Raw genomic sequence first — 16,930 nt, 5'->3', positions numbered from 1 at the left:
AATTAGGTAGCAGTACCCAGTGTGCAGCCAGCCAGCTTCCGGTGCAGGGAATGAGAGGGGAGGGGCTATGGAGGCGCTCACTGCCTCCAGGCACGAGCGCAGCCTGAGGGTACCGCCATCAGTGAACACAGGACTGGGTCGCAGACTTGTGAGCAAGCAATCCCATTTGACAGGGATGGCTACAGACTGCTGAAAAGCTCAAAGTAGCTGTGGTCTCAAAAAACAAAACCAACCAACCAACCAACCAAAAACTCCTTTGCAAGACAAAAAAGAGTTCTGGAGATTGGTTGTGCAACGTGAATGTACTTAACATTACTGACTCCTACCTTAAAAATGGTTAAGATGATACATTTTATGTTATGTATATTTTACAATTTAAATCTTAACGCCATCTGTGGGCTCAGGAGGAAAACAGGCTGGAAACTTACACCCTTTGGTGGGGAGGAAAAAAGTTGTTGATCAACAAACCCTCAAGTAGCATATAGAAAGGTAAGTAAAAACAAACCACTAGAGTTTGGAGGACATTACTTTTCAGACTCGAGCTGTTCTTTCTTCTGCTTTAAATCTTCTTCTGTTACTCCTCCCAAGCATTTATAGTTGCTCTCAGCAATTTCCAGGAGGTGTCTCAATTCTACAATTTTCTTGTAAGCTCTCACTGCAAGACAGAGTGGAACAGGAACCTGGTTGAGACAGACAGCAGCTCGTGTGTGCATAGGATGCGGGTCCTACGGTATATTCCTCCTCTAGAGCCAGCGTCTGTGTGGTCTGGGGGAGGGCAGGGAGGGACGGTGGCATCAACACAGAAGGACAGATATCAGCATTAGAACATCAGGGTGTAAGAGCAATGAAACACCTAAATGGAGGATTCTTTTCCTGCTGTTGGAGGATGTATCAGATTGTTATGACTAGTAATATCTCAAGAAAGGGGAAGGGGGAGGGTAAGGGGAGGAAGAAAGAAAGAGGAAGAAAAGAGAAGAAAAGAAAAAGAAGACAAACTCGCAGTGTTTAGGACTAGTGGTGTATTACAGGACCACACATAACCTACTGTATGTTGGAAAATTAGAAAAACTAAAATGTTTGATTTATTTAAAATAAACCAGAACTAATCTAGCCCCAAAATATTATGATCAGTCACTTGTGATATCTACACAAGGGGACACTGAGAAGGAAGTATGTTGAGAGCTACTCTTAGCTCTTCTCTGACTATCAAAACTATGATTTTTCTATCATTTATGGTACGGGTTCTCAGCCTGGGGTGATTGTCTCCTCCAAGGGACACTTGGCAATATCTAGAGGCATTTTCACTTGTCAAACCTTGGGGGACGGAGGGAAACAGGCTGTTGGCATCCTGAGGCTCAGGATGCTACTAAGTGTCTCACAATGCACAGGAGAACCCTCCTCAACAAGTAAATACCTGCCCAAACTGTCATCAGTGCAGAAGGGGAGAAACTCTGCTTTACATCCAGGTTAGCAAACCACAGCCTCTCCTCCCTCACACTCACCTCTCTGATTTATCTGTCAATAGGTTAGAGCTGCAGATTCCAAACTGCATACAACAGAATCAACTGGGGTTCTTTTTTAAATGTACATGGTTAAGCCCCATATATCAGTCCTACGCATTCAGGTATCAGTACTTAGTAAAAGCTCCTCAGAGAAATCTGATGGGCAGGCAGGTTTGGGAACCACCAGAACTACTAGCAAGCAAGTAAAGGGGATTTTTTTTTTAATGTTACATAAAATTGAAAAAATTGTTGCTGTTGAGATTATATAATTTAATATCTGAAGGCTTTGTTTTGAAAGAGCTGTTCTATGGAGTCATTGGAAGTAGGAGCTAGGAGTAACTGGGATTAGCTCCAGGAAGACAGATCTTACGTCAACAAAGGCGAAACTTTTCAACAAAAACAGTAAGAGCTGTCATGTATTTGTGGAGTCCTATGATGTGCAGGACACTACACTGAGTACCCTAAACATTTTAATCCTCACAAGGACCCTGTCAAAAGATAGAAATGGGCCACTTAGGCAATAGGGATTTCCTCGTCACTGAAGGTGACTGGATGCTGGATTGTCCACACAAAAACATGTATACGAATGTTCATAGCAGCATTATTCTTAACAGCCAAAATGTGGAAACAACTGAAATGTCCAACAACTGATGCATGGATATATAAAATGTGGTATATCCAAACAAGAATATTATTTGGCAATAAAAAGGAACAAACTATGAAGTAATGATCCATGTTACAATGTGCATGAACCCTGAAAGCACTATGCTAAGTGAAAGAAGCCGGTCACAAAAGACCACATCTAGTATCATTCCATTCGTGTGAAATGCCCAGAAAAAGCAAACCTAGAGAGACAGAGTAGATTAGCAGTTACCTAACGCGTGGGCTTTGAGGGAGAGGGAAAAGAGGGTAAGCATAATGAGAACTGACTACTAATGGGTGCGAGGTTTCTTTTTGTGATGATGGAAGTGCTACAAAATTTATTGTAATAATGGTTTCCCATATCTGAGAATATACTAAAAACCATTAAATGGGTAAATTGAATGGTATATGAATTACATCTTGGTAAAGTTATTTAAGATAAAGCTGTCAGGGAGGAGGTGCCAAGATGGAGTAGAGAGACTCAGAGCTCGCTCTCTCCCAATACACCAAGACTTGCATCTACAAACCCACTGAATCACACAGACCACCTACTGAACTCTGGCAGAGTGTCTCTCGCTTCAAAATACAGGAGGATGCTCACAAAATCTGATAAACAACAAGTTCATACTGTACAGCATAGGGAACTATATTCAGTATCTTGTAGTAACTTACAGTGAAAAAGAATATGAAAACGAAAATATGTATGTTCACGTATGAATGAAGCATCGTGCTGTACACCAGAAACTGACACAACATTGTAAACTGACTATACTTCAATTAAAATATATGAAAAATAACAAAAAATAAATAAATAAAGCTGTCAGGAAATTCTGACGGGGTCACTGATTCTGGGCCTCACTGTGGGGGGACCTCAGAGGGCTGCTGGTTGGGAACCCTGACCTGAGCATCCTCAGGTTGTGTTTACCAGGGAAGGGGCTTCTACCATCCCCTGGAGAGTGATGCTCTGCCTGGCAATGTTGTGGGAGCTCTTTTTAAAATTTTTCTTTAATTTAGACATGAATTGGAAGTTTTCCTTGGAGAATACAGTTTTGGTACAATTCGTTCTTCCTGCCAGAATAACTGAAGACACTTTCTGAAGATCCAGAGGAAGGGAACAGATGTTTATGAAGCCTCAGCAATGGGCGGGCATCTCCTGTTCTCTAGTGCACTCATTTCATCTGTGTAGTAACTCTGCGGGTGACATGATGTGAGCAGTCTCATTTTTATAGATGAGGAAACTGAGGCTAAGAGAGTAACACAGCTAGAAAGAGGTGATGCTCTGAGGTCTGAATCCAGTGTCCAAGCTCTGCTCACTTTACTCCAGCTGCCTTTGTTTTGGTTAACCTCGGTTGAAACAGCTCCTTCTCACCTTTCTCCTAGTTAGGAATGCCACTGACTCAGTTCTTCTCCATTCACATGAACCACAACTCTGACAATATCATGAGAAGTGAAATTAGGGTCATATGACATGAAAATATCCCTTCCCTCTTCGATGGACAGAGGTCATGTCTTATACTATTTGTATGTTCAACAACCCCTAGTACAAAAATCTGTACTAGCTCTGTTTCCCCCCAAAACATCAAAGTAGTTTACTTTGTAGATGGTGGTTGTCTTTGGATGATTCCCAAATTTGTGGTAAAAACGAGATATGGTATTTTTTAAATGATAAATCACAAAAGAGTTGGCACACTTACCTCTGGCATCTGTTTTATCCGACTCACTGAGACCTAAATCATCCTTGGCATCAGTGCTTCCCTCAACACCATGTCTTATAAAAAACTTCATATCATTTTCATCAATTTCATTCTCATCATCTGTATCATATTTCTGTAGTCCTTCCAATAGCTTTACTGCTGCTAAATGGGCAAACCTGTAGAAAAGAATTAGTAATTAACAAGATCTACCGTCTTTTTCAAATTGATATTGCAGTTTGCACTTAATTTGGGGAATTACACTCTACAACTCAGGAAAGGAGCAAAACTGAATCTGAAGGTCAGTGACAATTTGATGCATATCCAGCCACGTGAGAAACTCAGTTACTGGAAACTAAGGACCAGACATCCGGTTAAAAGATTGATTCGGTAATTTTTATTGGCAAAAGTCCAACTGAAAGAGGAGACCTACTATCAAAAGAATATTTAGTGTGACCCCACACAGAGTTGCTCAACTGAGTAGGAAGTCCAGAACCACCCTACTCGATTATCTGTATTTACTGCCTTTTCCCTGATGGCCTCACTTAGACTGTAGAATTAGTTCTGTCCCACTTTTAGGGCAAACTATAGCTCTAGCCTTCTTAATTGCCATCCTTCCTCAACCCTCAAAGCACTCAGCATGGCTTTGAAATTTAAAAATAATGACTTTTCTATCCACATTTTCATTTTCTTTGATCTTGCTCACATCTCTATGAAGCTTTTAGTAATATACCCTTGGTTTTCTGAGTTAGTGTTGTGACTGTATGTAATCTGCATATTTTTCCCAGTTCTGCTAATTAAAATGTTTAATGCTTTCTCTTAGGACACGGAGAGTTACTGCTAAACACAAAAACCTCGCATCCTATTTTTTTCACACACTTACATAACCACGTGCACATGCACAGATATCCTTACCTTTCACCAGGTGCTGCAAATCATTAACGATAGAGTAATAAACACAGGAAGTTGAAAGGTTAGTAGAATTTAATATCTCTATTACTAGGCTGTAACTTAACAGCTATCATTTACTGAGTACTTACTGTACACCAGATTCAAGCTTAATTCTATAACAACTACACTCACACTTAGCATTTTGGTGCAAGAATGACAAATATGGGCCAGAAATTACGAATAACTTTACATACACCCACAGTACTGAATCACCCATGTGATACTGATATAAAGATAGGCAAAAAGATGAATGGACAAAATATAGAGTACAGAAATAAGCCCACACATACATGGACACCTGACTTGGACATAGACACAAAGGCAATACATTGGGAAAAGGACAGCCTTTTCAACGAACGGTGCTAGAACAATTAGATATCCACATGTGAAAAAGAAAAAAAAGGACTTGGAACATATCTCATACTATATGCAAAAATTAACTCAAAATGGATCATAGACCTCACTGTAAAACCAATAACTACACAACGTCTAAAAGAAAACATAAAAGAGAAAATCTTTGTGACTTTCTGTTAATCAAAGATTTCCTAGATATGATACTAAAAGCATAACCTATAAAAGAGCAGACTGACAAAAAAAAATGTTTGCTCTTCAACGACATTGTTAAGAGAATGAAAAAACAAGACACAACTGGGAGAAAATCTCTGCAAAACAAAAATCTGAGGAAGAACTAGTATCGAGTATAGAAAGGGTTCTTAAAAATCAACAATAAGAAAACCACCAAATTTTTAAAAGTGGACAAAAGATCTCAACAGTCACTTCACTAAAGGAAAATATACAAATGGCAAAGATCTGTAAGAAAAGATGCCCCAAATCACTTTTCAATAGGAAAAAGCAAGTTAAAACCACAGTGAGATACCACTACACACCTGTTGGAATTACAAAAATAAAAAAACCTAACAATATCAAATGCTGGCAAGATAAGGAGCAACAGAAACTCTTATCCATTGCTGGTAAGAATACAGATTGGTGTGGTCACTTTGGCAGTTTCTTACAAAGTTAAACACACCCTTTAGCATCTGACCCAGCCACCCTACTGCTAAGTACTACCCAAGTGAACTGAAAACTTACGTTCACACAAAAATCTGTACCTGAGTATTTATAATAGCTTAATTCATAATCACCAAACAATAGACACAATCGAGATGTCCTTCAACAGGTTAATGGATAATCAAACTATGGAATACTGTGGAATTCTATATCCTGTGGAGTACTGCTCAACAACAAGAAAGAAATGAACTACTACACATGAATGAATTTCAGAATAATTATGCTGAGTGAAAAAAGTCAGATGTATGAGTACATACTGTATGGTTCTGTTTATATAAAATTCTAGCAAATGCAAACAAATCTATAGTGACAGCAGATTAATGTTTGTTTGGGGAAGAGGCAGTGGAAAGCAGTGGGAGAGAGATTTCAAAGGGGCACAAGGTGACTTTTGGGGGTGATGGCTATGTTCACGATCTAGATTGTGATCATTTTACAGGTGTATACATATATCAGAATTCATCAGTTTGTGCTGTACAAATATGTTTACTTTATTGTATGCCAATCATATCCTGATAAAGTTATTTTAAAAAATAAAAATAAAGTGGACCTGAGCTGATAGTGATGCCAGTATGTGGTAAAACAAAACCACATTCCAAGACCTCAAAATGATCCCACAAACAAAATTTTAAGGAACATGAACTCACAAACAAAAATTACGGGGCATGAATAACTAGATCCTTATATCCTGTCAGGCCTCATGCACAACTTTTAGCCCACACACCTACTTTAGGGTCAAGCAGTTCTGAACCACAGGCAGTTCCTCAGACACACAAGGTGTTATCTCACGACTCTTCCTCCTTTAAGTGTCAGCCTAAATGTTGCTTTATCCAAAAAAAGTTTTCCCTGACTTCTCTATAAATTCTGTCTCCCTGTAGTTTCCTTCATAACTCCTTACCATCATCTGTATTAATATTTCTCTCCCACAACATTTAATTTTTTCCAGATTTACTAAAATATAACTGACATTTAACATTGTGTATATTTAAGGTATTCAGTGTGTTGAGTTGATACACTTATATACTGCAGTATAATTACCACCACAGCATTAGCTAACACCTCCATCACATCACATAACTACCACTTCTGTTTGCAGTGAGAACATTTAAGATCTACTCTCTTAGCAACTTGCAAGTATAAAATATAGCATTATGAACTATAATCACCATGCTGTACATTAGTCTGCAAAACTAACTCACCTTATAACTAGAAATTTTCACCCTTTGAACAACATCTGTTTCCCCCACCCCCTGGCAACCACCATTCTACTCTCTGTTTATGAGTTCAGCATTTTTCTACGTCTAAGTGATGTCATACTTATTTAAGAAGACATATCTGTCTTTCTCTGTCTGACTTATTTCACTTAGCATTATGCCCTCAAGGTCCATCTGTGTTGTCTTCTTTCTCAGACTGAATAATATTTCACATTATAGTTCACATATATATATTTCATACTTCATATATATCACATTTCTTTACTGATGGACCCTTAGGTTGCTTCCATATTTAGCCAACGCTAATTTAGATGTAGTGACATGGCTATAATTTTTTTTTTTTTTGGTTTCCCATTCATTCAACTGTGAATTATTCGCTGTTTCACTCATCCAGTGAGTTTTTAATTTCAGTGATTAAATTTTTCATTTCCAGGGATTCTATTTTTTCTAATCTGCCTATCTTTTTTATTTATAATGTGCTTTTTATGTGCTTTTTTATTAATGCCTTTATTTGAACACTTGCATATTTAAATGTGCCCTTCAATTTAGTCTATTTTCTATAGGTTTTTTGGTATATGAACTCTCCAGCTTTCTGTACTTTCACTCATAGCAGTTTTGCTTTTTCTCATGCTTTGCTTTATAAGTTTGGGGTGTGCACGTGCATGTGTGTGTGTGTTCTCATCTTAAGTTAGAACTGTTTTCCACGGATACTCCACATGGCCTGAGCTGTGGAGGAAGTCTAATGGGATATTTTGACTTGTCAATAGACTTAAGGGTTTACCTGCTTCTGGATAAGTTTCTATGTTAATTTTCAGTTCTTTTTCTGGCACTACATGTATGGGTTCTAAGTTCAGATTCTTCATATAAAGTTGGTGAAGGCGTGGGGCAAGGGGTGGTGTCCAAATCCTAGTAGGTGACATTTTCAGCCCATAGCAAAGGGTGGTCACACACTTCTATGCAGTGCCCTGGAGTCAGTTGGCAACGTTTTCTTTCCCTGTTTCATATACTAAACAGCTCTTCCAGACTCCAGATTTACTGAAGGATGCCTGGCTCTGGCTTCCCACAAGCAAGGGATTTCATCATAGACTCCTATTCCTGTGAATGTTAAAGCCCAGCTCAGTGGATGGATCTCAGTTCTATGGGGCCTGAAACATGACTTGGGTAGTCTTCTTTTACAAATTGTAAATATGAAATTAGACACTAAAGTAAGTCATTATTTACAATGAGGAAATAACTTGTAATAAATTACAAATTTTAAAAGGTTGACACCACAAAAACCACAAAATCCAAGAAAAATAACGTATCTTTATGAATTAACTGCCTGACACACTTCTGATGCATTTTTCCCCCGACATTTTAGCTGCAGTCTTTGTTTACCTCTTCAAATGACAACAATTACCTCTTCAAAACAGGTAACAGAGTAAGAAGTCTTTCCTCTTATATAGAATCAAATTTTGTATGAACTTTTAAATAACTGACAGCTTCAAAGGTTTCTTTCAGCTCCAAAACTCACTGGCAATTTCACATAAAGTTTTAAGACTGTTGTAAAATTTGTCCCCAACTTTCAAACAGGAAGACTTGGGCACTTTTTCTCCTCTGCTCTTACTGTACCTTATACATAACAAGTAATGTGATATAATGACTATAATTAATAAAAATTATGTTTGCACATCTGTCTGTCTACAAGACTGTAGTTCCTTGAGGGCAAGGACTATGTTTTTTCATCTTTGTAATACTAATGCTAACCATAGCACCTGGAACATGGTAAGTATACAGGAAGTTGAATGAAAAACAACCAAACGGATGGACTAATTATTCCTGAAGGACTTGACCTGAATGAGCTGGAGGTATTTGATAATAGGTATTATATTTAATTCAAAAAATTCTAAAAATCCATGTGACTCCTTTTGATTACTTCTTTTTATCACATAATACTTATCAACAGGTAGCTGCATTTATGGGGTAGGGCAGTTCTTCACTGTACACCACTGTTCAAGCACTGTAGAACGTTTAGCATTCCTGGCCCTGACCTCACTAAATATTACTGATGGTTTCTGTCTCTGTGACAACCCTCCACACATTTCCAAATGCCCCTCCCCTCCAGGAAAGGGGACAATACTACCTCCCAGTTGAGAATCACTGTCATTGTCAAGGTCAATTCAGCTTGAAAATTACCATTCCATCAGCATTTGACTGAGTCCTGTAATTCCAGAAATCTTCAGATATTTCTGAGTATAGGAGAGTAAATGCAAAACTTTAAAACTTTAAAAACAAAAGAAGTAAAGCAGATAGGGTTACCTCTTAGCCACATCACTGGCTTTCTCCCCTAATTTGTTTGTAATATTACTGTCTGCGCCCATTTTAATAAGCCACTGCAAACATTCAATGTGGCCTTGTCCAGCAGCTGTGAAAACAAACAGACAAAACAGAAGATAAACACACAAAAAAAGTTATTGTTATTAGTAACTATTTTCTAAAATTTTGAACAGTACCACTAGGGAGTACTTTTGTAAATACTAATCCTTGCAATGACCAACAAAAGTAGGTTGGGCAGATGTTATTTTCTCTATTTCATTTATTCATTCATTAGACAAATATTTCATCAAATATCTGCTGTGCTCAGCCCCTATGCAGATAACTTCACAGATAGATATAAAAGTTGAAGCTCAAAGAGGTTATTTATTTAACATCACAAAGTCAATAAGCAATGGAATAAGTGATGGATATGAAACTATAACCTAGATTTTTTCTAATCCTTATCCAGTGCTCATTTACTGTATCCTGACCAATCTTGTATCAGGCCAGAATGTGAGTGCAATCTGTGTGAACGTGAAAGACTTTGAGAATCTTTTGCCATCTTATACAAATAGCTTCTTCTTCTGACAGTCACAACTCAAATTTTATCCATCTTCATTGAATACTTTAACTATTTACTACCCTTTCTTAAAACACATGCACTCAATATTAATCTTCACATCCACAAGTCTGCTCATTGTCTTCTCACCTAGTGCCCATCACTCAGTTATGTGGTCATCTGACTTCTACCCATCCTTCAGGGTCCACCTCAAGACTCAGGGAAACTGAGGGGAAAAAACTCAATACACTTTTAAGATCTGACTTTAGGACTGCTAAACAACAGACTGGCAGACAGGACAGAACTTAGCAAGTGGTAAGCACATACAGACCCTCAATAATTGTCTACAGAGTGGATGAAAAAATAAATAAATGAAAAAAGTGAATGAAATCTCAGCTCTGCTCTTACTAGTTGTACAACCTCAGTCAAGAAACCCAATCCCTCTGGACCTAAATGTCCTCATCTTTTACAGAGATGATTCATATTTATAAGGGGAATACGCTGCTGCTTCATAAAATTACAATAAGGATTAAACGTGATGACAGCTTTACACCCTGCTAAGTGCCATATAAGCATAAGGTATTGTTTCTGAATTCTCATAAACATTTCCTCAATGACTTAACCCTTAGCAACTTTCTCTGCACCTCAATATCTACTCCTGAATTCCTACTGCATGTATTTTAACAGCCAGATACTCTTTGCGACTAATTATATCCTGACTGATAAAAAGCTCTAGCTGTTCGTGGTATGAGTATGCAGCTCCTTAACAGTAAGATCTGGATCTCATACTGTCTTCATGGTGCGGGCACATGGTTGGTGCTAAATATACACGTGCCTCTGTAGAATGAGTCAGAGAGCATCCGGGATGACTTTGATGCCTTAAAAAGCTAAGCTACCTCCAATACCAGCAACGGAGAGGAAAGGACACAAAGCCAGATCCAGTGACAAAGCAACCGCCTCACTACAGCCTTGTAGCCCAGCTCACGAAAGGTCTGTAAGACCAGTGTCCTGTTCCTACGCTTGACTCAGAGCCACCTGCCAAACCCAGAGTTGGCTCTTGAAGAGCCTGGGGCTTCTTTCAGCGAATCCAAAACCAGCTAGCAAGGAATACTACAAGATTTCCCAGACCTCTAGAAATAACCTCAGTTTAGACAAAAACAGCAACATATTGTGCTTTAAGGGTTACAAAATCATATTTATCAATCACAGATAATGGTGAGTTTTTATAAGACAGTATGAGTTTAACCCAACATTTCCATTTTATTACACAAGTAATGCTTACAAAGGGCAGGGGAGGCTAAGTAATGTATCTACAATGAAATACAACTGAAAGATTTTTCACCCGGAATATTTGTTGCATATTGATTAGGATATGTTGATTAATTTAGGAGAACAAAATAAAATTATGCAGTGGCTAAACATTTTTAAGAACTGAGTTGAAATAATTATGGCTTATGTATCTTTTTGAATTAACTCTTATTTTGTGGTTGGCTTTACTCCTTTGATAACTATGTAAGTTTAAAAATCTAAAGCTCTAAATATTCTTAGAAACCATGAACAGTGTATATATGTAAATTTTAAAAATATGTGCAGTATATTGTGTATATGTATTTGCATGCAATATATTGTATATGTGCAAACTAACAATTCTACCTAATAAAACTGAAAAATGAAAAAAGAAAAAGCAAATGAACAGGGGAGGCTATAGCTCAGCAGTAGAACACATGCTTAGCATGTACGAGGTCTTGGGTTCAATCCCCAATACCTCCTTTAAAAATAAATTAGTCCTCCAAAAAAAAAATAAATAAAATAAAAAAGAGCAAGTGAAAAATAAGAGAAGTCATAGAGGATTTAACAATCATTAAGTGACTAAGAAGAATGCCTCAATAATAGATACTGTAGTTTATTTACTGAATCAAAATTAAAACGAAAGAAAAAGAAGTAGACTGACAAAATGTGAGAAATATGACTCAAACTATGAGGAGACATCAACTTTTATTCACCCATTTTGCATATGATCTAAACACAGATGTTCCCCAGGAAAAGGCGAAGGTACACAAAACGCCCCTTCCCCCACCCGCAGCCCTGTATCACCCTTCCGCCACAGCATCTGATCCCCCCTGACCCAGGAGTCCTTAAAGGACAGACTAGATGGGGGGGAGGACAAAGCTTTCTGGTTCCTCCTCACTTTCATCCTCCCACCTTTTCACAGTGGCTGCACCCCAAACACCCTGTTGTTGTACATCAGTCTCTCCAGAATTTTCTTCCAGGTCCCTCATTTCCACCTCAGCTCAAGTGGTAAAGAAATGACTGTGATAGGCCGAAACCAGCCATCAGTGAAACTTACTTTATTGTTCCCCAAAGATGCATTATGACACTACGTGTAAGGGAATCTATCTTTTGCCACAGTGTGACAGTGACAGCCCATGTGCACATTAGCAATAAAAAATGGTTATACCTAGGATATGAAATGGGAGCTTTGCTCCAGAGCACCACGTTTTTTAAAAAATAGATTTTGTGCACATTTTACGTCTCCCCTCTGTTCACAAACGTCATGGTGAAGAATCTTACCCCTAGACAGCCAGCAGAAATGGATGGAGTGAAATTCTGCAAGTCCAGGGTAGAATGTTTGCCAAAATGGGGACCTTTCTGTATTAACAGAAACCCCTTTCACATTCCTCTTCTTCCTGCTCCACCCAACCTCTCTTTCTTATTTAAAAAACTACTGGTATTCATGGTGCTTATACTCAATACTTGAGATACAGTATGAATTAAACTTTAATGATTAAGCTAAGAACCGAACCAACAGGAACACAATCTGTGATTGGGACTACCAGAAGTTATTTATGAAATAAAGTCTAATTCAAACGCAAGACTGTATTAACAAGCCTACTATCTTTTTACAAGAATTATCTGCCATCAATTATAAAGAAACTTAAAATATCACAAATGAAGCAGAATGGAAATTCACATAACAGGTTAAAGATTTGGTTTTGATTTTATAAATAAAAGATTGGCAAGAATAAATCCTAGATTGTATACTTTTAACACTAAGTTGACAATTTGACAAAGTCTGATTAAAAAATAACAGAAAAAAGATTAATATTTTAGAATTCCACATAGACGGAGGGAGAATATACAGAAAAGTGGCACACATTTTGAAAATATGTTCAAATCTAACGTTCACTGATACTTGTATGGAAGTAAAAACATTTTTGCAGAATACGAGAAAGAAGAAAATTCTGCTATACCTTTTTTCAAGAGAGATGGTTTCTGCTTTAATGAACTAACAGGTCCAAAAGAAAAAGTTCTTAGAAACTTCTCTGGCAGTGAATTTCACATCTGAACTAACATGACAATGTCACAAGAGAATTTCTTTTGGAATTACCCTCAAATGTAATAATGTGTGAATCTCTGGCATCATAAGAAGAATATCACACTTGAATTGCAAATTAAGCACTCTATCTACCATATAAGGAAGGCTGATACCTTTTAGGGTATCAGGAAGTTTTGCATTTGCATGTGTTTCTGATGAATAGTTATTTTAAAAGGTAAGTAACTCAACAGCAATTGTGTCAGAACTGAAAATGAAGCAGAAACCATAACTCACCTTTATGCATAAGTGTTGATCCATTATTATCACGTTCATTAATGTTGATTACTCCATCTTCTATTAATTTCTTAAGCATTTCCAAATCACTCTTAAAGGCAGCCACATGACCTGGAAATGCTAAAGCTATGAATAAAAATTTCAGCATTTCAATAAACACAAGAGTTCATTTTTTTCCCCGCCTTAATCAATCATGCATTTCAATATTAACTCAAGTATAAGAATGCTATATTGGAATTAGATCAGTTGATGCAATGGCAAGTAATAAAAAGAGAATCATAAAGTAAGATTATTATTAATTGTGTAGTCTTTCCATCCCTAGGAATCTCAAATATGCCAGGATTATATTGTACCAGAACTATTCTCAGTCATAGTCCCAGTTTCCCTCAGGCCATCATAAAACACAAGGTGGTGGTCATTTTCAACCCTTTGTATAAAGACACAATTGGTCTCAAGTCCTATATTTGCACAGACTACTCCCTCTCTGTTTACAAGGAAGTAAAGAAAGGAAAAGAAACAGGAAGCAGATAAAGTATACGGGTGTATGTAAACATATACATATACATAAACAAATGTGACTGCACCTGATCTAGTGCCTAGCACATAGTAAATACTTAATAAAATGTTTTCAATGATAACAACTACATACACTGAGCCCTTACTGAATGCCAGGTATGGTAGTAAGCACTTGTAAGGACTGCCTTGTGTAATCCTCTTAACAATTCTAAGATAGAGCTATTCTCAATTTTATGTATGGAAAGGAAGCAGTTCAGAATACCCAAAGAGTATTTTAAAAAGAACAAAATTGGAGACTTACACTACCTGACTGTAAGTCTTACTATAAAGCTACAGTAATCAAAATTGTGTAGTATTGGCAAATAAACAGATACATCAGTAAGACAGAATACATAAGCAAAATATGGTACAGCCATACAATGGAATACTAATCAGCAATAAAAAGGAATTAATTACTAATATAAACAACACGAATCTCAAAAGAGTTCCACTGGAAAATTCAAACTAATCTATAGTGATAGAAAGCCAATCAGTGGTTGTGCAGGGCCAAGGTGAAAGGAGGGATGAACAGCAAGGAGGGACGAAAAAAACCTACAGGGTTGACAGAAATGTTTTCTATCTTGATTGTGGTGGTGGTTTCATGAGCATATACATATGTCAAAATTCATCAAACTGCATATTTTAAATGAATATAGTTTATTGCATATAAGTCATACTTGAAATAAATTTGATTATTTTTTAAAAAAGGATATCATTTGTCAAAAAACAAGCCACAACGTGGGCTAAAATAACTTTATCAGATAAAATTAATACAAGATCGGTATCAAGACTTTATAAAAGAACTTGAATTATTTAGAAAAGGACAATTCTATGGGCAATTCATAGAAAACGAGAATAGACAATAATTTTATGGAACAATGTTCAACCTCATTAGTAACCAAGAAGATGCAAATCAAAACACAAATTAAACCTCTTCATACCCAATCAATTGGCAAAAATTTTAAAGCCTGACAATATTGAATATTGTTTCTCTAAATTCTCACCAGGCATCACTGATGAGAGCACAGATCTCTATAACCACTTTGATGAAGAATACAGCATCAATACCTATTTATACTGAAGATGGGCATATCCCACCAAGCAAAACCTAAAGTAGACTTTCCCAACTACCTACCAAGGCAGAGCTCTTAACTCTCAGTCGTCAGAGAAGACGGGCAATACCTCAAGAAGCCTCATCCAGCAATCCCAGTGGATCATACAAATCATTTTCTACATGGGCTATGGGTGAAAAAAGCAGGGAAGTACTTCTCTAAAGAATCTCTTGTACATGTACACAAGGAGACACATACATGAATATCCATTACCCACACTGACTGTAATACTGCAAACTGTAAACAATCTAAATGTCATATTGGAGAACAGATAATTTTTGTTAATAAAATGCAGTACTACACAAACACTTAGAAAGAATAAACTAGAATACATCTATCTGCCTAATAAACCTCAAAAAAACCAAAATAATTCGTGGAAAAAGCAAGTCATAGAAGGATACATAGCGTTTTATGCCATTTTTATAGTTTTAAAAGAAGTTTCAGACTTCTAGTTGTCCACTAAAAGCCCCTTCCTTCCATTGTAACAGAGTTGCAGCTGAGCTGAGGCTTCTCATCTAGGTACTAATTCTCCAGGCTTCCTTGCACCTAGGTGTGGTCATATGACTAAACTCTTGTCAACATAATGTTAGCAAAAGTGATGAGTGCAAATCAGACCTTGAAAATCCCTAGTCCTAGACTCCTGTTCCCTCTCCACCTCCTGCTGGATAAGCAACAACTAGAGAGAGCAAGCTGGGAAGATAGCAGGTCCCTGAGTGACTGCACAGAATAGATTCACTCTGCAACCCGGGCTGTCATATGAAAGAAATAAAGTTCTATATCATTTGAGCTGCTGAATTTTAAGATTTCTTAGTTATAAAAGCCTAGTCTCTTACTCTAAACATACACAAAATAATACTGCCTATTTTTCCAGTACATATGTACTAAATATAAAACCACAGAATGGAATTAGAAATCCATGTATCTGAGAGGGAGAAAAGGGAGTGAATGGTATTAGGAAAAGAGAACCAAGAAACTTCAACTGTATCTATAATATTTTATTCTTAAATCCGGTGGTACAAAGACTGTTCATCACATTACATTAATCTCTATATATTTCTGCTTAAAATATTTCATATAAAGAAGAGAATCTGGATAAATTTGTGGACAATGATATGGAATATATTTTAATATAACATTTGCCTTATAACTTCTTTCTTTTCCTTTTCCATTTGTTCTTCTTATTAAATGCTAAAACACTTGAGGTTTATCACTTACTTTGCTGATCTTCTGGATCATTTCCTTCATACTCAGCCCCCTGGATAAATTGTAAAATGTTCTGTTTAAAGAATCTCTGGGCCAGATCCACCACATTTTCTCCATTATCATTGAAGGACTTTAAAGCTTGAGAGGTACTGCTCATTCTACTGAGTAGGAATTTAAAACAGTGAAGGTGGCCCTCCATGGCTGCTAAGTGAACTACAGGTGAGAGAAAAAAATATTTAATTTTTAAATTGACAACAAAAGAACTTATAAAAAGGAATAACACAGAGATTGTAATCCTCACAGGGAGATGACTATTCCTGCCCTGTGTATCAGGAATGTACTTTGTGCAAGGATAACAGACCTTTTTTCCAGCTTACATGACCTTACTCAGCCAGCCTTCTAGTTATGCCAAAGCAACAGACTAAATGGTTGAATAGCTACACTTACCATGAATGCAGAGAGGCCAAGTGAGGGTCACCAATGAGCAGGCCCCAGAAAATTTTCTTGGAAACTGAAATCCCAATTATGCAG

General features: G+C 37.2%; 1 protein-coding gene across 2 annotated transcripts in view; it reads right to left on the bottom strand.

The window, feature by feature from the left end:
* The window catches only part of ANKRD42 (ankyrin repeat domain 42), a 49,483-nt gene that overhangs the window by 12,255 nt on the left and 20,298 nt on the right, over positions 1–16,930 (bottom strand). The window contains exons 6-10 of one of the 2 annotated variants that reach the window (XM_074372757.1): positions 16,412–16,612; positions 13,530–13,655; positions 9,364–9,469; positions 3,839–4,014; positions 529–655 (exon numbers count right to left, since the gene is read on the bottom strand). In XM_074372757.1, coding sequence (XP_074228858.1) covers positions 529–655; positions 3,839–4,014; positions 9,364–9,469; positions 13,530–13,655; positions 16,412–16,612 — 736 coding nt within the window. The remainder of the gene's footprint in view (positions 1–528; positions 656–3,838; positions 4,015–9,363; positions 9,470–13,529; positions 13,656–16,411; positions 16,613–16,930) is intronic. The other variant, XM_074372758.1, reaches the window with a different exon arrangement.

This window comes from Camelus bactrianus, chromosome 10 (assembly GCF_048773025.1).
Source record: "Camelus bactrianus isolate YW-2024 breed Bactrian camel chromosome 10, ASM4877302v1, whole genome shotgun sequence".
Classification (NCBI taxonomy): Eukaryota; Metazoa; Chordata; class Mammalia; order Artiodactyla; family Camelidae; genus Camelus; species Camelus bactrianus.
Note: the sequence above shows the minus strand (reverse complement) of the source record. Positions and strands in the feature narration are given on the sequence as shown.